A 22220-nucleotide genomic window follows, 5' to 3' on the forward strand; every position below is an offset into this window, starting at 1 on the left:
AAGGACATGAGAAGTTACCTTCTCTGTTTCTCTGCAGTAAAATGAGATTATAGATCCAGAATGTAACAAAACATGACACTTTTAAAATTAAATAACTTCTGTCAAGCTGATTTTTCTTCTCTTTTTGTCTTTTGTAACATTATTAACATTATTAAAGGTTTTGATTTCAGGAACCTATTAAACCCTTAAAAATTATCAAGAACTTTAATGAGATATTGTTTATGATAGAGACATAGATACACTGATAATATATTGGTATTTACCATATCAGAAAATAAAGCTGATATAGTTGTAAAATTATTTATAATAATAAATCCATTATATACTATAATAAATAATAGATTTTAATAAAAATTGTTACATTTTCCAAAACAAAGAAATTCAATGAGAATGACAATGTTTTTGCAAATATCTCTAATGTCTGGCTCAATAAAAGATAGCTATATTCTTGGATCTGCTTCTGTATTCAATCTGTTGTAATATGTTGCTTTGGTTGAAATACATGAAGAAAATCTGGTCTCCCACAGATATGTAATTGGAAAAGGGAGGAGTATTTTAATAGGCATATACCATTTCAACATTATTGTGTAAAGAGTTTTGACTTCATGGATACTCTAAAAAGATCTTAGGAATCCCATAAATTCAAGGATCACACTTTGAGAGTTACTGTTATAAGGTATGTTCTTTGGGAGAGAATGGGAAATTGGTTATATGAAAACAAAAGACACTAATAAGCATTAGTTAAAAACAAGCAAAGGACTGGTGGTATTGAAATATAAAAATATAAAATGGCAAAGTTAAAAGCAACCTAAAAATCACCTATTCCTATATCACTATCTTACTGATAAGGAAACTATAGCTCTGTGAGATTAAGTGATCTATTTCTTAATAGCAGAGCCTTGAGTGGAACCCCAGAGAAGCAAATTTTATTGGCCACAGCTCCAAATTTTACACACAGGTCTCCATTAAAGATAACCAGACTATTACATAATTGGCGATGGATTCTTGAAGAAAAGGTTTCTAAAGTTCCTCTTAAAGGACAGATTTTTTTACAGATGCATCCAAATATAATATTTGTGCTGTATACTCTCGTGACTTAACTATAAAGAGAGTAGTCAGAACTCTTTTTCAGTCCACTTCTAACACCTACTCTAGCATATTTAATACTATAACACTTCAAAAGCATATCAGAAAGGGGGATTGGGAAGAGGACAAAAAATATGAGTCAAGGAAGAAAATATGAATAAATATATGATTAAAGTAAAAGTACCTCATTTGCCATATTCCGAGAGTATAATTGCCTGACAAGTTTAAAATAGCCAGAAATCCTTTCTAGCTAGCTAATAGTCAAGAACTTCAAAGCAAAATAGAGATGAAGAAATTTCAAAATTCCAAATTAAGTGAAACAATATTTCCATAGACTCTTGTTAGAGTCACATAACCATATAAGAAAGATATTCCTTAGAAGACAAAGAAGAGAAATTCTGTAAGGTTAAAAAAATAAAGAAAAAAAGAATCCTTGTCAATTTCTTTATATTCTTAGAGCTAAAATAAAAATTCTATGAGGAAAAGTCTAAGATATGACTATACTTTATTTTCTATTCCTGCTAAGCAATTACAGAGACAACAAATGAACGCCCTTTTTGAAAGCAGATTTGTAAGTATATCCTTCACACCATTTGGTAGCTCTTGTCTAAGATATGTTCTTGCTTTTCTCTCTTGAAATGCATTCTTTAAAAAAAACAAGGCCACTTTGCCTTGTACTCCAATATAGTGCTCTTTTATATTTGCCCATAGAACCTATTTCCACCTTCCAGTACATTGCAAGTTCTTTTCATCCAGGTATAAAAAGGTACATGATATTATTACTTTGAGGTAGAATGGTATAATGATTTTTTTCTTCCTTATTGAAGACTTTCTGTCTCCATATGAAAACTGGTACGGTTTTAGACTACTGCAAATTTCCATGGCTTTCAAGTAGTCCAATAATTCTAAAATTGTCTCTCTTTAATATATTTTTCCAGGTCAGTTGCATTTCCAATGAACTATTTGACATATTTTTAAACTATTTTTTTCTTTCTTTGGGTTTTTTGTTATTTCATGATGCCTCAGAGAATTATTAGCTTCCACTTGCCCAATTCTAATTTTTAAGGAAGCTTTTATACCACCTTTTCCATTGAGCCAAATTGTACTTTTTAAGGAGTTGTTTATTTCAGTGAATTTTCATACATATTTTTTAACTTTTTTGTTTCCTTTATCAACCTCTTCATTCTTTTTTGATGTTTGTCCAGCTTCACTATAATTTCCTTTCCAGATTTTCCTTTACTTCTCTTATTTGAGTTTTAAATTCCTTTTTGAGCTCTTCCAGAAATTCCCTTTGGACTTGAGACCAATTGACATATTCCTTTGAGGCTTTGTCTATAAGCTTTAACACTTGTCTTCTGAGGTTGTGTTTTGAGCTTCTCTGAAACCATAGCAACTTTTTGTGATTGGGTTCTTTTTGGTTTGGTTGATTGTTTTTGTTTATTTTCCCAGGCTATTTCATGACTTCTAACTTTATGTTAAAGTTGGACTGTATTCTTGGGGTTGATGGAGCACTGTGCTAAGCTTCAGTTTTTTTGTGATGCTGTTTTTCAGAGTTTATTCTGGGGAACTATGAGTTTAAAATTCTTCCAAGGTAGTATGATCTAAGGAAATGTGGGATCACTCCTTTCCTGGCCTGTGCTCTGATCAGTGACTAACCTGCACCCTATAACTGTGAGCAGGATTCCCACTCTGCTACAGTTGCTTACTGGGACTTAAACCCAAACCCACCTAAGGGCAATGCAATAGAGTATTGCCCCCAGTGCCAGCAAAGGGTCCCCATGAATCTCCTTCTGACTAGAGTTCATCCTTTTTACTATCTGTGCAGTGAGAGCACAGAAATTTGCTGTGGGACCAGTCAGTGGTCCCCGTGTCTATGCTAGCTTACTGGGGTTGAGCTTCCCTTCTTGTTTCTTCTGTGGTGGTGGGGCTTCATTGCTGGCTTCCTGACACACATTGCCTAACTGTTGGCTTACTCTGTATTGCCTGCTTTACTCCCACCTTAGTCAGACAGACTTTTCTTGCCAATCTTCTAAGTTGTCTTGGGCTGGTTTAGTAACTTAAAAAATTTGACAGTCATTTATTAATAAAGTGATGGCCATTTGGCTGTCTCTGCTAAAGCAAATTCCTCTCAGGCAATGGGCTCATGGTTTATATGACCTTGAAAGAGCAGGTGTTCCTGAGAGTGGCAACCAATTCTGTTGGTTAACAGTTAATGAGAAAATAAATATTATAATGAGAATCTTTGGTCAGTGACTTAGATAACCCAAATTTCACTCAAAAAATTTAACAATTTTTATATTACCTATATGACAAAAGGCAGGATCCACATTTTTAAGACCTGTCTGAGCAAACAATGACCAGGAATCTATCCATTAGCCTATACTTAGATTTTTTTTTTTTTTTTTTTTTTACTGTAGGATTAGATCTTTAACTCTGGATAAGTCTTTGAGAGAGAGATTTTCTACACTGGTTGATTACAGGATGAGCAAGGAGAAAAAGGAAAAACCTGATTCTGATTCAATAATTAGTGAATAATATATGAGAAAAAATAATTATTTCTCTCATTCTCTCATTTGATTCTATTGAGACACAAAATCTCCTCAATGAATCATTAATATTACAAATATTTTATTAAGGATTGTTAACTATGATTTTTAAGAGGGGAAATTATATGAGAGGAAAATGGAAAGAAATTTATAATATTGACAAAATTAAGTGAAGTAGTGCCTCCCTTACTCATTAAGCAAATCTTATAGATAAAAGGTACATAGAGGGAAAAGCACATAATGATAAAAATAAAATTGTCCTTTTACAACTCATAAGTCTCTGGTATTTGGGAACCTCATTTGATTTAACTCTCTGGTTTGACTGTGGTCTTCTAAGTAGTTTCCAGATGACTGGCTTCTTAGACTCAGGTCACTTGTTGAGACCCTCTTCTCTGCTAAAAAAAAAAAAAAAAATCCATACTTTTCAATTTACTTGACAATAACCATATCATATAATGAAAATTAACTTGAACCTTGTGTCTCTATTACTATAAAACCAAAGTAAGAAACTTTTAGACCAGAATATTTACATTTTAGATTAGCCAATTGTCATGTTGACATACCAAGAAACTCAAATAACAATCAAAAATTTGAATTCAATTTTTATACTTGGCATAGTTCATTCTCTCATTAGGAGAACGAGGTACTGCTAATAAATTAACAACAAAACACTTTTTGTAAGAAGACAAACTACAACATAAAAATGAATTCATTTAACAAAAGGTGCCAGGATGGGATACACAAATACAATATCAATTTCAAAATGGTGAATATCAAATTATTTATAATAAAAGTATTTTAAACTTCTAGCCATATTCTAACCCCTAGTAAAAATGGATCTTTCTTTGTCTTCTATAAGACCAAAAGTTATTCTTTTGAGCTAATAATTAATTGTGCTGCTATTCTTTTCATTAACAAAGAACTATGACAGTTATGACATTAACCTCATTAAATAATAGAATTATATCCTGGTTTCACAAGTCTTTACATCATTGCCTAAATAATTAGGCCCATACCATTAAGAGAAATTAAAAGACCTTATCTTACACAGGGATATATAATTAGTAACAACAATTGACAAGATTAAATACTTACTTAGTCATTCAGAATATAAAAAGGACTAAAACAAATAGCTTAAAACTTTTACATGTATCTCACTACAGTAACTCAAATGTAATCCAGTAACAACATAAAAAAAACTATTTAGTTGCATTTATACTAATCATCTCATATAATTATAAGTATTTGCCATAAAAGGAAAGTTAGAAACATGGTTACACAGTAAATAAAAATAATAATAATAATGCTTCCCTAATTTCACATCAATTTTAGGCAAATGTTGGATAGATAACTAATTTATTAAGTCAGTCTTAAAATCAGCCAAGTGGGATATTTTCCATTCAAGAGGAAATGCATAATGGAGAAACTGAGTCAGGTGAGTCCTCTGTTAAGCCATCCCAAGAGTCAGTAGATCATTAGCTTAACAGCATCCCTTGATCATATTTGGAGTCAGAATAATAATAATATCAATTGCTGTCTCACAAGATCTTAAATAGCAAATTCTGATAATCACAGCCTTGAGTGGATTCAGTTTTCAAGGATCCCATTTCATAAATAACAAGTATTGACTATAATCTCACATTGGTGAAAGTAAGAGATTCATGAATTCACAAAAATCATAATTTACTTTGATATAACTACTGATAGTAATTATATGCTTTTTAATCCCTAGGTTCAACTTTACAAAAATGATTTAGCCTTAAGAAGCTTAATAACAATAAAAGACAGAATAGAATGTATAAATATAATAATCCCAAATTGTATACAAAGTACAATTTATACGAAACATTGTCTATAGTGAAACATATTCAGTTATTAATCCTTTTCAAATGGACAAATAGACTACTGCTCTCAGAATCCCTTTTAAAAATGAGAACATTTGAAGGTGATTCAAGTGGTTTGCATGCATTTCAGAATATGTTCTACTCACAAGTTCTAAGTGTACATTAAATAACAAACATAAATGATGCTAAAAATCATGCTTCCCATTGAAGTAACACAAGATACTTCAAAAGTTACTATTCTTCACTAACACAACTGAGTATGCTAAAATCCTATTCCTTGAAACATAAACAAACAAGGTTTCTGATTTTAACCTCATAACTTAAGAGATTTATATTTTTGTTTCACAATCTTCTTTACTATTAGTATAACTATACCAATTATACTCATTCTGAAAGAATGAGATACTTCAAGAACTGAATTTTATACATATAATAAGTTGAAGCAGGAACTCAGTTCGTCCTTAGGCCATGGAATGTTTACAAATTTAGATCAAAATAGCAAGATCTTTCCCACTTGAAGCTTATTACAATAATCCAGATACCTTAACACTAATCTAATAATTGATAGATCACATATTGCAATGACAAACTTTCACTTATTGATCTATCCTGATAATAGAAATTTGCCAAATGAATTAGAAGCGGGAATATGGTTATAACACCCTCAAGTCTTTATCGCTATAAGTAGCATAGAATATGAAACCAGCTAGACAGTTTCCAACTGATTGGCTGACTCAGGTCATTTGTAGAGATTCTTTTCTTAAAAAAAAAAAAAAAAAAAAAAAAAAAAAAAAAGCTCCTACAGAGTTGTTGTTGCTAGTAAAATTTTCTTTGGTTTCAAAATTTAATAATGATGTCTCTATATGTTTCTTTGTATCAGGTGATGATTGGTGGATTTTTTTCTATTTCTACATTCCCATCTTATTCTATCACTTCAGGACAATTTTCTTTGATTATTTCCTGAAGTTTTGGATTCAGATTCTTTTTTTGGTCATAGGTTTCAGGCAGTCCATTGTTCTTGTTTTCTCAATCTGTTCACCAGGTCTCACATTATCTTCTATTTTTTCATTCTTTATATTTTTTAAATAATTTCTTGGTTTCTTATAAATTCACTGGCTTCCCCTTGCTCAAATCTAATTTTCAGTCATTTTCTTCTTTAAGACTCTGAAATCTCCTTTTCTAATGGGTTTTCGTAATCTTCTTGTTTTACTTGGATTGTCTTTTTCTTTTTTTCTTTTTTTATTGGTTTTTCTTCAATCTTCTTTCATTTCATTCTTAAAGGGTTTTTTTTTTTTTTTTAGTTACTCTATAAATCATTTTTGGGTAGGTATCCACTTTGAGTAACTGCTTTGAGGTAGGAAAGGGTTTTTTGTTTGTTTGTTTACTTTGGTATGCTCCTTTGAAGATGAACCTGGTCTTCCCTATTCTCATAGTAACTGTCTGTGGCTAGATTCTTTCTCCATAGCCTGCTCATTATTATTTATATTTAATGAATGTTTGTTAATATAATCATCTCTAATCCTGGAGTGTGAGGATGGTGCTTCTGGATTCAGGTCTTCCTTCAATTTTCCCTTCTAGCCAGGAACCTCATTTTCCTATAAGTACCCATGGACAGCAACTTTCCACTCTGTTGTTTCTGCACTCACTGAGTACGTGCTGGTTTTTACTTGTTCAGGCCCAGGGCTCTCAAGAGCACACCTAGGCTCATCATTCCTCATCAGCAGAAGTTCCGTCAATCTACCTGAACTTAAACTCCCAATTTACTGTCCAGCAGATGAAAGTTCCTATGGTTGGGCCTGAAGCTACCCCTGAATTTGGGTAGCCCCAAGGCTTTCTGTTTGCTGTTTCTGCAGAAGCCGCCTGCAGGTGATGATATTTCAAACCAGCCAAACCTCATACCTGGCATTTCTTTAGAGCTTCTCTGGTTATCCCAGGAGGATTCCTGTTCTGCCCTAAGTCTTATTTATTTTTCACTAGTCTACTTTTCCCCGAGGCACAATTTTATTTTATTTGTTGTGGAAATCTGAAAAGTTTGGAATATTCTGCTGACCAAAGCACTAATTTAAAGTTAGTCTAAGGACATAACAAAACTAAGAATGAAACTTTAAAAATAATTTTTAGGATCCCAAAATGGTTTTCTCCTAAATCAATAAAGTCTTACTAACAGTAGGTTTGGTCATAATTATAATCAATAACATCAAATTATTGCAGTAAATTAGCTTATAAATAAAAGTAGTAGAACTTCTAAGATCTTAACACAAGATCTCACACAAAAGATCTTAAACATTTATGCAAAAAAATTTATACAAATATTTCTTCCCAAAAGCATTTATCTTTCTTAAATAGTTTCAAATGTATCCTGAATTTAAAAGTTATTAAAATCCAATGAAGTAAATGATTTGGAAACCTCTATATTAAGAGACAAATATCTTATTCAAACTTAAACCAAAAGTAAATCCTCAAAATTGTCACTTATCAAAATTAAGTAGGTATAAATTGCCTTTATATATCATAAATAAATCCTAAAAGGGCCATAAAAATAAAAAATAATTTTCTAATCATCATTAATTCCTAAATACTGCCTCCCCCCAGTCAAAAAGTGATTGGAATGGGAAAGAGATTCTTTCAAAAACAAATTAACAAATTAAATTAATCCTACTACAAACCAATCGAATTAACCTTACCATAATAAAACATTTGCCAGGACTTTAATTTTTTCATTTTTTTTCACTTTTATCTTCTCCTAGAGAGTATACATTCAACATGGTATAAAAATATCACTAGAAATCAAGAAAATAATTACAGGAGAGAGAGTCAGCAAGGGGTTGCCTGAACTCTACTCCAAACCCCTCCAAATACCTTTAAATAATGCATCAAAACAAATTCCAGAGAGGCAGAACCAAAAGAAGATGGGGTAGAACAATTTTCCAGCCTAAGACAACTTAAGGTTGGCAGAAAAGGTCTGTTGCACCAGAGTGGGAAGGCAGTCCAGCACAGGTCATAACAAAGCAGACCAAGTCCAGCAAAACAGGAACAGTCTTGGGATTGACAGAATCAGTGGAGGCAGTGATCACTTGTAGAGCTTGCAGTCTACAGACAGTAAGAAGGCTAAAAACTGGTCAGAAGGAGATTGTGGACTTTTTTTTTTTTTTTTTTACTAGCACTATGGGCAGGACTCATAACTTTGCTTAACTCAGATCTGGTTCACAGTCTTGGGTGAAAGTCCCAGGGAACCAGGAGCAGGAGTAGGCCAGCAAAGCTTATAGCTCCAGTGGAGTTGGGGGGGGGGGTGTCTTGTCACAGTTCCAGGACAGAAAAGAGTGATTGGGGTCTCTCACATACCAGAACATAGGTCAGGAGAGTAGTAAAGGAACCTTCTCCTTAGATCATAACACCTTGGAAGAGCTAAAAATTTATAGGTCCCTATAAGTATCTTTGAAAATAGTAGCACAAAATGACTAAAGCTTGGGACAGTGCTCCCTTCATTCTAGAAGCAGAGCTTCACTAAAGAAAAAGAGTTAAAAGTCAAAAAGTAGGCTAGAAACATGATCAAACAACAGAGAAAATGTTCTGACTATAGAAAGTTATTATGGTAGCAAGGAAGATCAAAATATATACTCAGAAGAAGATAATAAAGTCAAAATTCCTACATCCAAAGCCTCCAAGAAAAAGATGAATTGGTCTCAAACCACAGAATAGCTTAAAAAGATCAAGAAAAAGAAGTAGAGGAAAAATTGAGAAGAAAAATGAGTGATATAAAAAAATCATAAAAAAAGATTCATAGCTTGGTAAAGGAGACACACATACACACACACAAATTATGAAAGAAAAAAAAGCACTAAGAAAATTGACTAAATAGCAAAAGAGGTACAAAAATCCAATGAGGAGATGAATGCCTTGAAAAGTAGAATTAACCAAATGAAAAAGATACACAAAAATTCACTGAAGAGAACTCCAAAAGAATGAAAAAAAAAAAAAATAGAAGACAATGTGAACTATCTCCCTGAAAAATAAATATGAGACTTAATTAAAAAATTATAGGACTTCTTGAAAGCCATGATCAAAAAAGAACCCAGATGTCCTCTTTCAAGAAATTATCAGGGAATACTGCCCTGATATTCTAGAACCAGTGGATAAAATAGAAACTGAAAGAATCCACCAATCAATTCTTGAAAAAGGTCCCCACATGAAAACTGCCAATAATATTATAGCCAAATTCCAGATCTCCCCGGTCACAAGGAAAATATTGCCAGCACCCAGAAAGAAACCAGTCAGGTCTTTCCTTTGTACAATTACCCATTTTCTTTTTTAAAATACCTATATAAATACTTGATAAATTTTAAGATTATCACAATAACTCCAAATAACTTAGTTAATAATCTCATAATTTACATAAATGATAGGCAAATAATTCTAAATGAAACTTCCTCTTAAATTACAGCAAAAACTGGAAGTTTATAAATTCATAAATTGCAATATTTCAGAATATTAGATCATGCTGACGAAATTACCTAAAGGTCATCAAAATGCCTTTTTAAACCTTCTTTTCATAGTACAATTCTTAATCTAACAACTGATTATAAGAGAAGTTGCTTTTCTAACAACATGGCTGATGCAATAGTTTACCAATTTCACAATATGAGAAAATTTAGAAATATAACTATACTATAAACAAGTTTAAGTATTTAAAACTTGACATAATAAAACACATTACCAAACAAAATCATGCACCTGAAGTGGCCTTGATTCAGATGACTGCATTTCCAGATTACTTTACACAGAAATCATTGATCTCATCACCATTGGCAATTTATTCTGATCACATCTAAAACTCCATATAAAGTTAGCAAGTATGAAGCAATTACATTGAATTAAAGAAATAATAAAAAGTTAAAATTTGTGTGCTTGCCCTATGCCAAGCATAGTGTTAAGCATTTATAATCATGTGATTCTCAAAGCAAACCTGGGAAGTGGGTGCTACTCTATTCCCTTTTCAGGACAGTAAACTGAAGTAAACAGATATAAGATAATTTGGTATAAAAGGTAAAATGACATAAGGTCATACTGTTAATAAATTTCTTAATACCAAATAACAAATGTCTTTTATACTAGGTTCTAATTTACCATAATTATCCTGATAGGAAAATACATTCTGATCCCATTTTTATTTCCTTCAGGACAAATTTTGATTTAAATCAAATTCATATTTATAAGCAATAATAGTAACATTTTAATTTAAATACATAAATTTCTATTATTTATTTATATGTATGTATAGAAATATTTAAAGATAATTGATGACAATTCCCAGCTCTGTATAATCTTTTCCTCAATTTCCTTAAAGAATTGAATCAATTCTCAATCCCCTATCTTCTTTGCCTATTTGAGATAAGCTATCCTAACTATTCAGCTTCCAGTTCCATTTTCCCAGGAATTTCAAGCTACATATACTAGGAAACATATATAAAGTTTTACAAACAATTTGAAATTACACACTGAACTCAAATCACTTGATAGTAATCTAAGCATTGAACTAGATACTGAAATTTTAAAATACTAACATCCTAACTCGGCAATCTGCTACTGATTTTCATGTGGTCCTGGGTGTTAACAGAGAAAGCCCAGTACTGTTAGGATTATAATACTCCCTGAAGCAAGCAGGGAAAGATATTAATAGGTTCAGCTCAGCCTTACAGTCCTACACTTAGTGGAGGTCTAGGGAAACTCCATCTCACTATATCCAATCAAAAAGTCAAATTATGATATCAAATCCCCAAGGTAAAATTTCCCCTAAAAATCCATCTGTGGTCTATGCCATCTTTGCAAAAATTAAAATCTTTTTTTATTACTTCATGGTGTCTTTCTCCTCTTCCTTCCCTTGACCTCTGCCTCATGGTGTCTTTCTCCTTGTTATAGCTAAATCTTTTAGAATACTGAACCTCTGTCTATAACTTCTTCTTGTAAATAAAGATATCTTTTGGCAAAAAGAACACCACTGAGAATTCTTCACATGTGCCTAGTGCTTTGAGCCTTGTATTTTGAACTTAAGATTTGCTACTCCAACTTCATCAGTTTCTATTAATATATTCACATAAGTTTTTTTAATAATTAAATCCATAACCCCAAAAATAAAAGAAGAGTAAACATTTCCAATAACATTTCTTTTGGGCGGTTGTTTTTTTTTTGTTTTGTTTTGTTTTTCTGAGGCAACGAGGGTTAAGTGACTTGCCCAGAGTCAAACAGCTAGGAAGAGTTCAAATCTGACCTCATATTTGAACTCAGGTCCTCCTGACTTGAGGGCCAGTGCTCTATCCACTGTGCTATCTGGCTGCCATTAATACTTCTAAAACAATGAATTATCACATTAATATCAGATATTTTTCTTCAATATATTACGCATCACATAAATGGGGTATAAAATAAACTTTACTTAAAATGGGACTAGAATAAATTCAATTATACTTGCATCAATTTTCCAATTGTAGAATCTCATATATAGAACCTCAATTTCTAATTTAAATTAATAGTATATGTTAATTACTCAAGGGCTATTTATTCCAGGTATTTTTTGTTATAGAATCACTATTTCCAGCTATTCCATTTCAAAGAATTTTTTTAAAAGATTTTATTCATCACATTTAGCAACCGTTTGGTAATCAAATTTCTTCTACCTTTACATAGTATCCCTGCTTTGGCTTTCAAATCAAGTAACTTTTTTTTTTTCATTTTTCATTTTTCTATTTACAGAGGAGTCAAACTTCCACAGAATTGGAGTAGAGGACTGGTGTCTGGCCTCAATTCCTTCACAAGTTTTTCTAAAAGTCCATTAAAACAAATTCTAAAGAATGTTAAAACAACCCCTCAACCTGATCACAATTCAGGACTGTGAAAGCAAAGGTGGGATCTTTTCCCTTAAAGGATGAATGTAATCTGTATTTGAAAGGTTTCTTGCCAGCACAGGCTTTAGATCTAAAAATCAAATTTCATTCAAGGTCGTTACTCACCTGATTCACATTGGCTTGGTCTTTTCCTTTTGTCTTCACTTCTTCAAGCACAAAAAAAAAGAAGAAAAAAAAATCCCTTTTGTGGCTATTTAACTTCACTTTACATGAATTTGAATTTCACTTCTTTTGCCCATTAAAAAATCAAAAGTGACTTTTGTTTTTTTATAGGTTTCAGCTCTGGGCTCCTTGGTAAAAATTAGGTCTTCTACTTCAAGGAAGTTCTCAAAGAAAAATCCCCTTGCCTGATTTTACCTCCAAAATTCTCAGTCAAAAGACAAGAAAAGAAGTATTTAAAATTTAAACTACCCTTTTTATCTTGGTGAAATCTCACTCTGCTTTTTCAATTTCCCCACTTAGCAAATATATGTGATATCTAAAACACAGAGTTCTCTCACAATTGCCTCAGTTCCAATATTGAACCCCGTTTAAATAGAACAGCTAAAAGCTCTCTTTGGCAGGACACCACATCTCCTGCCAAAAATCTAGGGCTTTTAGAGGAACTCTACCTATAAGAGACTTTCCATGCTTTCTTAATTACACCAAGACTGAAATGTTTCAGGATCTGATTCTATAGCCTGTGTCGAAGAGACCCTAACCCCTATTGTGAGGGCAAAAAACTGTATCAGAGATACAGTTCAAGCACTCAGAATCAACATATAGTCTCCTCTATTATTGATCAAAGGTTAGAATCAGAAGTTTCAGGTTGAGAGGAGAGTTTAAATCTTAACTTACAGTTTCCCAGGAAAGGCCCTATTTTCATGTGGCAAAATTTCACCAGTGAGCATGCAAAAAGGAGGGTATTTTCTAGGACACCTAACTGTTGACCTGTCTCCTTTCCTCTAAAATTCCTTTGTGGTGATTAACTGTGGTGATTAAATAGATCAAAAGACCTAATTTCTGAGTAAGTAGTCATTCTATTAAAAATGCCAGCATGTTTATTAATAAAAGATTGGATATTTAGCCATCTTTCTTCCACCAAAGACTCCTCATGATAATAGGCTCACGGTTTATTTGCCCTTGGAAGGACATATGTTCCTGAGGGTGGCAATCAACTCTGGCTAACAACTAATGAGAAAATGAATATTATGAGAGGTTGGGCTATATTACAATGAGTATGTTAGGGTATGTGACTTGGGTTATCCAAACTTGGTTAAAGAGACAACAATTTTCACTAACATCTCTTTAATGAAAGGCAGGTTCTACATTTTCCAAGACCTGAGCAAGAATTCATCCATGAAATATGTATAAAAGAATTGTACATGGATTATTTGCCATCTAAGGGAGGGAAAAAAAGTTTTGGAACACAAGGTTTTGCAAGGGTGATTGCTGAAAACTATCTATGCAAATGTTTTGAAAATAAAATGCTTTAAAATTGTTAAATAAATGACTTTTTTTTCAATTAAAAAAATTAATCCATTAAGCTTAACTTAGAATGTCTTTTACTGTCTGATTAGATATGTACTCTGGCTAAGTCTTTGAGAGAGATTTCCCATACTGGTTGATTTCTGGATGAGGAAGTAAAAAGGCAGGAAAATTCTGGTTCTGATTCAATAACTATTAATATAGGAGAAAAATAGAGATTTATTTCATTGAAACATTGTTTCATTTTGTCCTTTTGTTGGTTCAGCCACTTCAGAACTTGTTTTAAGGCATTATTAGTTTGGAGGGGAATTTGGGAGAACTCAGATGAGTTCATGCTTTTATATCCCCATCTTGGCTCTAAGGCCCACATCTTTGAAGACTAAGTTTCAATTATATCATAAGAACTCCTGGACAATACCTAATACAGATCCTAAAAAATGACAAGCCAAAGAGGTACAAGACCACAAAAGTGCAACAACCATATTGCTTGGGAATCAGCTTTTAATTCAGCTATTGACAACTATTGATTGAGTCAGAGGCCACAACTCCTAATATGGCACTGATATGGTAGCATGAGGCTGACCTGTTTTTCCAGTTTTCTGAGATCTTGTAGCCATTATGGGCCATAAGTTGTTCCTTTCCCTAATATCTAGTAGCAATCTAGAGAATAAGATCATAGATTTAAGTCTGGAAGTCACCATAAAATTTATGAAGTCTAATCCCCTTAGGAAGAAAAAAATGGCTCAAAGAAATGACTTACTAATGGTCATACAGCTTGTAACTGAGATAAGATTTGAATTCAGGTCTTCCTGAATATAAGTCTTTTGATGTCATATAGAGCTGGATACATAGTGATTATTAATTCAATTTTCCCATCATTCTATATGCCATCTTGGTCAATGTGGTTCTTTTAAAGTGGAACACAAATCTTGAAGCTTGTTTTATTTGGTAATTTTTTTTTTAAGTTTTATAGAAATTCTTACAGCTTATCTTTACAGATAAGAGATCCTACAAAAAGCCTTGATGATACTCAGAAACTGCTGTTATTATTATTCAATCATTTTAGTCATGTCCAAGTCTTTGTGACTCCATATGGTATTTTTTGGCAAAAATACTAGAGTTTCTATTATTTATTCTCCAGTTCATTTTACAGATGAGGAAACTGAGGCACAAAAGGCTTAAGTGATTTTGTCCAAGGTCACACAGATAGTAAGGGTCTGATATCAGATTTGAACCCAGAAAAATGCTTTCTTGCCTCGTAGCATTCTATCCACTGTGCCACCTAGCTCAGAAACTACTTTATACCAATGAAATCTCACAAATAAGCAGATAAACAGCATCACTAGCGTATAGTAACACAAACAGCAGAATTAGAGAAAATGTAGAACCTCAGATTCCCATGTGAGGGGATCATATATTTTCTATTCTTTTAATATCCTATCCTTTCAGCAATGTTACAATGCCACTTAACTCATCTGAACTTAACCATTTACCCTTCATAGCTTCCCAGAAAAAGTTCTTAACAATACCATGTAAAAGTGGAATAAATTGACTTGAGATATGATGAGATTCCCTGTTTTGGGAAATCTTCCAAGTAATGGGCTGGTTGACCACTAGTCAAATGCAACAGAATGACTACTTTATGCACACAAATTAAACTAGATGGCTGATGAGCTCCCTTCTCACTCCCAAATCCTGTTATTTTCCATCATAATCACCATCTTCCTCAAAAAAGCCTTAAAGTCAATGTCAACATAAATCCTATATCCAACTATAACATATTTAACATGTATGGGACTGCCTGCCATCTAGGGGAGGGGATGGAGGGAAGGAGGGGAAAATTCGGAACAGAAGTGAGTGCAAGGGATAATGTTGTAAAAATTACCCATGCATATGTTCTGTCAATAAAAAGTTATGATTATAAAATTAATAAAATAAATAAATCCTATATCCAAATTGTCATAAAATCCTACAGATTTTTTCCCTTTTATATTTCTCCTCTTAATTCCTTCCTCTAAATTTTCACATACTCTTTGCTAATCCAAACTCTCACCATCTTGAATATGAGTTACTTTTTGTCAATATTCCCTCAATCCATAAAAAAGCTGGTTCAATTCCATAACTTCCAAGATACTTTTCAATTCAAACAATGTTGTTTTTATTTTAAGAGTCTGCTACATGTTAGAAATTTTGTTGGGAAGAAGATACATATAGTTCTCAACATATAGTCGCAAACAATATAGTCTCAGCTCTTAAAGTGCTTACAATCCAATCAGGGCAAACAATAAATTTGCACATTAGTTAATAAATATAAAGTATAGTGCAAGTCTAGTGTCCTGGCTAATAGAAGCCAGCCCAAAGAACTTCTAGATAATCTAGGAACATAGAGTCTCAGTGCTCTAGTTTTTTTGAAGTCGACTCAATTAAAAGGAGAAACAGCATTTTTTATCAATTTTCTACGTGGCATTATGTAACTCTGAACCTTCCAGTGAAAGGTAGTGAAAGAATGGGAACAATTCTCATGTGACAGCTACAATAGATAAAATACATTATTACAGACCTTACATCTATGGCTGTCTTGTGATCCCTTTTCTGAATAGATAACTAAGCATCAGCCTCAATGTGTACATATCCACTCTTTAAGGGAACTTATAGACTTGAAAGTTCTAGAGCTCTATAACTGGCAGAAAAGGGAATTTCTCCATCAGAAAAGACGACTATTGACAAAAGGAGAATACAAAGACTCTAGCAGATTTTACCAGGCATTATAAACCAGTAGTTCTTTGTACACAGAAGCTGAATAGGAGAATTGAAAATGCAAAATGGTTAATTAACAGGTCCACAAAATGTTTTATGTTCTGATGAAGTTTAAATATCAGTTCCCTGAGAGTATATAAAATTAGTTATCAAGCTATTGAATACTGTTTTAAGCTATTCTTTAAATGTTCACTGTGTCTATTAATATTTAATTGGATGTATTATAATTGCAACATGGAAATAAATACCTTCCCCATATCTGATTTACAATGTTCTTTCCATTCTATCTTTCTAGAGATCTATATATGTGCTTTAAATGATTTGTCCTGGAATAATGGGTTGGGATTTCTTGAGGTAGAGAATATGGGGGAAAGGGAACCTGGCTCCTCTAGATAGAGGTCAGGCTTCCTATGACCAATCTTAGGCAGACTATGTACCTGGACAGAAAGCAAATGAATCTCTCAGAAAGAAAGAGGGAGTGGACCTCATATTCCATTGGCCCCTGGCCTCAGCAAAAATTCTTATTTTATTTTAAAACTTTATTTTTGTTGTTTTGTTTTGATCTGTGTTTTCTTTTGTAACATGGATAATATGAAAATGTATTTTACATGTATGAAGGAAATGTGAAAAAAAGACACTATCTGCATTCAGCAGTAGTGTTTTATGTCACGTGAGGTAAATGTGAAGTAATGCAGGTGGGGAAGGTGACACACTGGGATAAACAGAATTCAGGAAAGACCTCTTGGACAAGAAGGCATTTGAACTGAGCTTTAAGAGGAGCTAGAAATGCTAGCAGTTTTGAGATAAAGCAGGAAAACTTTCAGCACATAGGAGACAGGCTGGAAAATCTAAAAAATTAAAGGTAAAAAAAAGTTGTGTACTTGGGACAGCAAGAAAGCCAGCAAAAACAACTATAGACAATGTATTTTGTATGTCCTTAATTGTGTATATGTTCCATATACTCACAGAGAGAATGTTAGCTCCTTGAGGAGAGGACTGTTTCATGTTATTCTTTATATCACTGGGGCCTCACAAAGTGCCAGGTACTTAATAAGTGTTTATTAATTGGTTGATTGATACATGTGTTGGTATATATTCATAAGCATGTACATATGCATATAGATATATAAATTCTATTCAGAAAAAAAATCTTTATATTTAAATCTATCATTGCTATAGCCAAGATAATAATTTTCTCCCTGGTGGACTGCTATGACTATCTCATTTTCAATGAAGTATGGGTTTGACAAACCCAGTGGGAAAACTGTGAATAGTGTTTGAAAAGCAATGAATAGCATGCATTGTATTTCTCTCATAAAAAAAGGGTGGGGGAACTAAATTAAATTGTTTTTCTCATGTAGCACGCAACAGCATTTAATTGACTTTTTTTCCTTAAGTGTCAGTGATTCTCAAAAGAAGAAAGCCGCCTTCTTCCTTGTCTAGGACCAATTAGTCCATAAGACTCTTAATTTTTTTTTTTAATTTAGGGATATACACACAATACATATATGTGTATTGTATATATATATATATGTATATATATATATATGTGAATGTACATTATACAAATATCTGGGTATATATGTTATATATATGTATACATATACACACACACACAAATGTATACACAAACAGTTCAATACAACAAGATTTTATTAAATATTTTGGAAAGTACCAAGCACTATAGTGACTGTCTTCCTCAAAGAGATTGTGATCAATTTAAAGCCAACAATATGGATATAGATGAGTAAGGACCTAAGATAAACTGTAAGCATATTGCTTATATCACTAATAAAATAAGCATTTATTAATCCTTTATTGTATATGAGATGCTGTGCTAAGTGCTTTACAAATATCAACTTATTTCATATTCACAACACTCCTTGGAGGTAGACACTATTATTATCCTCATTTATTTATGCATATTTAAATTGTATGAAATTATTAAAATTATTATCTTGGTTATAGCAATGATATCTTTAAATATAAATAAATAAAGCTCAGGAAACTAAGGCAGACAAAGGTTAACTAATTTGCCTAGGGTTGCCCACTAAGGAAGAGTTTGAGGCTGCATTTGAACTCAGGTCTTCTTGATTCCAAGACCAGCACGCTAATCCACTACACCATAAGTGGGGAACTCCCAATAAGGAAACTCCATCTACCAATGTAGCCTGCAACTTGAGTCGGGTCTGGGAGAAAAATGGAAGCTCTGAGCAGGTACAACTTGTCCAGGATCACATAAGAGGCAAAACTTGAATCCAAGGCTATCTTTCTATCCATATAATACCATACTAACTTCCTATAGTGCTATAAACTGTCCATTTATACTTACATTATGCAAATATTCTCGGTACAGTGAATGCTGACTTAAATTAAGCAAACCCGCTTTATAAAGAAAACGTGTATCATACTTTTCTGCTACAATTCCTCTCCATTCAATGTATGGTCTTCCTGTTAGGATAATCAATGCAAGTTAAAACAATATTGATGCAGGAAAACTACCTACTAATCATGTAGTTTAATGTCATAAGAAGAAGATTAAATCATCTCTAAGGGATCACTTTTATGCATTAAAATTAATCTTGTCTAAGAAAAATGAAAAAGTGATTATTACAGGGTATAAGGTTTCCATGAAGTGAATCACTCTCTGGTGTTCATTACATAATCAAAAGACTAATTGATTCATTTAATTCAGTCTCTTTTTCTCTCTATTCAGAACAATGATAAGTTGGAAAGAGAGGTAGAATTGATTTTTCTGCTAAGAAGAATGAGTACCTGGATGATATAGCAGAGAAAGTATTTGACTCAGAATGCAGAAGATTTGAATTTGAACTTGCCTCAAGTCATTTATCATCATGGTACCTCAGTTTCTTCATCATAAAGTGGAAACAATGGCAGCACCTACCTCAAAGGGCTATTGTGAGGATCAAATAATATAAGTAAAGCATTTTGCAAACTTTAAAGTCCTATGTAAATACTAATTATAGTTAGTATAACAATGGCTTATGATTTCTAAAGAATTTTTCCATACACTCAGTATAATGTAAAGTCTTGGAAAGCAGAGAATGATGGAGGGTTTTCTTTGTCTTTGTTTTATCTCTTCTGCCCTCCCTCCCACTCCCACCCTCACCTCTCCCATCTCAAATAACAGTGCCTTGCCACATAGTAGTTGCTTAGTAAATGCTTGGATTTGGATTGGAAACCTTAGATCTATGAAGAGCACCTCTAAAAAGGGAAAAGTCAAGTTTTTTTTCCTTAAAAAATGCATTAAAAAATCTGGACCTGCTCTGACAGCACAAATTTCAGATTAATTCAACAAAATGAATTACTACAATGTATTTAATAGAATTTGGTGAAGAGGCTAAAAGTAATGAAAAAATACAATGTGTATTTGTTTGTAAAAGTCCTATCATTCCAAATATTTTTTTCTACTGATAAGGACAATTATCATATATATCTAATATGAATTTAAACTTGGAAAGTGAACAAAGTAAAAGAAGATTAAGAGTTATTCTATAAAAAAATAACCCTATGTTTGAATTAACAACTCTCATTCTCACACTATTATAACTGTTACTCAACTCAGGCTGTCATGCATTTTCCATTCCAATTGTGACAGAATTCTGACTTCTAATTTTTTTCCAACTAAGTTCTATTCTCCTTCCTGATCTATTGTATCTCAGTGAAGCCTACTAAAACTCCATAGAGTTGGAGCTAAAAGAAATCTTAGTATTCATTTAATCCAAGCTCTTCATTTTTACAAATTAGGAAACAGACCCATAAAAGTTAAATAACTTGCCCAATATCACAGAAGCCCCTAAAGTAGCATAGTTACAGTTAGAATTGAGATTCATTGACTATATCCAATAGGGTTCACTGTGCCATCGTATCCATTTCATCTATGTCTTCTTTTAAATCTCCAACCTAGGCCACAAGCATTCAAAGTATAGGGAACTATGTCCTTTGTTTTCCCACCATGTCTAATATTGTGCTCTGTATGCAAAAGGTAATTAATAAATGCATGAATAAAGAGGAAAATGCTATATTTAGTTTTATTATACAAATTGTAAATTAGAATTATAGACTAGTTTCTAATTAGAAATCTACCTCCAATATCAAACTACTCAGGAGAATCAGCCAGCAAGTTGAAGGACTAAGCCAAATCATAACATATGGAATTCAGACAGTGCTAGTTTACCCATTTCCCTAATCTCTCTATAGACAAGAAAACATAATGCCAACAGAAACAAACATCAACCATTTTGAGCACTCAAGTCAGACAATTATTCTAGGGTCAAATGCCTAAGAAGTCTACATAAAGAGGGTAACTGAAAAGCTGGTTTTCCCCCACTAAAATATAATTTAGATGACATCACAAAATAAGAAGGATCTAATTGATCAAACAAGAGAAGACAAAGTACTTTGCAAATCAGAAAATGCTTTAAAATATTAGCTATGATTATCTATTATTGTTAGTAATGATTATCTTTATATTAGTGGCTCACTTTTCTAGTGATCTAGCAAATGGCTAGCTGTTTCAGTAATGTTCCTTGAGGCTCAACTAGTAAAATGTTTGTTCTAATAGCATTAATGGTCTGTGAACTCAATATGATGATGGTGGTGGTGGTTGTAATAGTAATAGCTGGAATGTATTTGATGCTTTGTTCTAGGGTAGTCCCTGAATAAGTAGTAAGCAATGGGTAACAATATAATGAAGGCAAGTCCAGTTGTGTACAGAAAAAGCCATCATTGATATAATACGATTTATTGGCTTATTAATAATCCTTATTCACAGGGCATATAATGCTGGACCTGGAACCAGGAAGACTCATCTTCTTGAATTAAAATCTAGCCTCAGATACTGAATGGTGGTATGACCCTAAGAAAGTCACTTAACTCTGTTTGCCAAACTTTTCTTCCTCATAAATGAGCTAGAGAAGGAAATAGCAAATCATTCCTACCATCTTTGCCAAAAATTTCCAAATGGGGTCACAAAGAATCAGACATGACTGAAATGATCTAACACTGATAAATCACTTTCAATATTCATTCTCCTTATCTAATCCTTACATCATCTCTCGTGAAGTACAAAAGCACAAATATATTAAATTTACATATAAGAAAACTGAATCTGACAAAGGTTCTAATTATCCCAAGATCATATAACTAGTAAAATTAATAATAATGTTTACATAGTGTTTCCTATGTGCTTCACAACAATTATTTCTTGTGATCTTCACAACAAAGCTGGGAGGTATATATTTTTATTATCCTTCATTTTCCAGAGGCAAACAGAGGTTAAGTGACCAGTCCACACAGCTAGGAAGTATCTGGAGTTTGCTCTGAACTCAGTTCTTCCTCATTATAGATCTGGCACTCCATAGATTTTGCTACCTAGCTTCCAATAGCAGGGATATGTTATAAATTCGGGTCTTCTTAAATCTAGCTTCTTTCCATTACACTCTACTATGAGGAAAACTTTCCTATAAATCGTCAAAATACCTAAGATAAAATTCTACTTGTGCATGACTAATATGGAAATGTTTTCAATACCTGCACATGTCTAACCTATATCAAAATGCTTGTCTTCTCAATGAAAGAGTTTGGTACTCAAAACTTTT

General features: G+C 32.8%; 1 protein-coding gene across 5 annotated transcripts in view; it reads right to left on the reverse strand.

The window, feature by feature from the left end:
- IQCM (IQ motif containing M) overlaps window positions 1-22220 on the reverse strand; it is a 491365-nt gene that overhangs the window by 292782 nt on the left and 176363 nt on the right. For 3 of the 5 annotated variants that reach the window (XM_074276430.1, XM_074276432.1, XM_074276431.1), the window contains one exon: window positions 18932-19050. The exons of 1 other annotated variant lie outside the window; for it this stretch is intronic. In XM_074276430.1, the coding sequence (XP_074132531.1) occupies window positions 18932-19050 (119 nt within the window). Of the gene's footprint in view, window positions 1-12480; window positions 12522-18931; window positions 19051-22220 lie in introns of all 5 variants that reach the window. One more of the 5 variants, XM_074276433.1, reaches the window with a different exon arrangement.

Source organism: Sminthopsis crassicaudata, chromosome 6 (genome assembly GCF_048593235.1).
Source record: "Sminthopsis crassicaudata isolate SCR6 chromosome 6, ASM4859323v1, whole genome shotgun sequence".
NCBI lineage: Eukaryota > Metazoa > Chordata > Mammalia > Dasyuromorphia > Dasyuridae > Sminthopsis > Sminthopsis crassicaudata.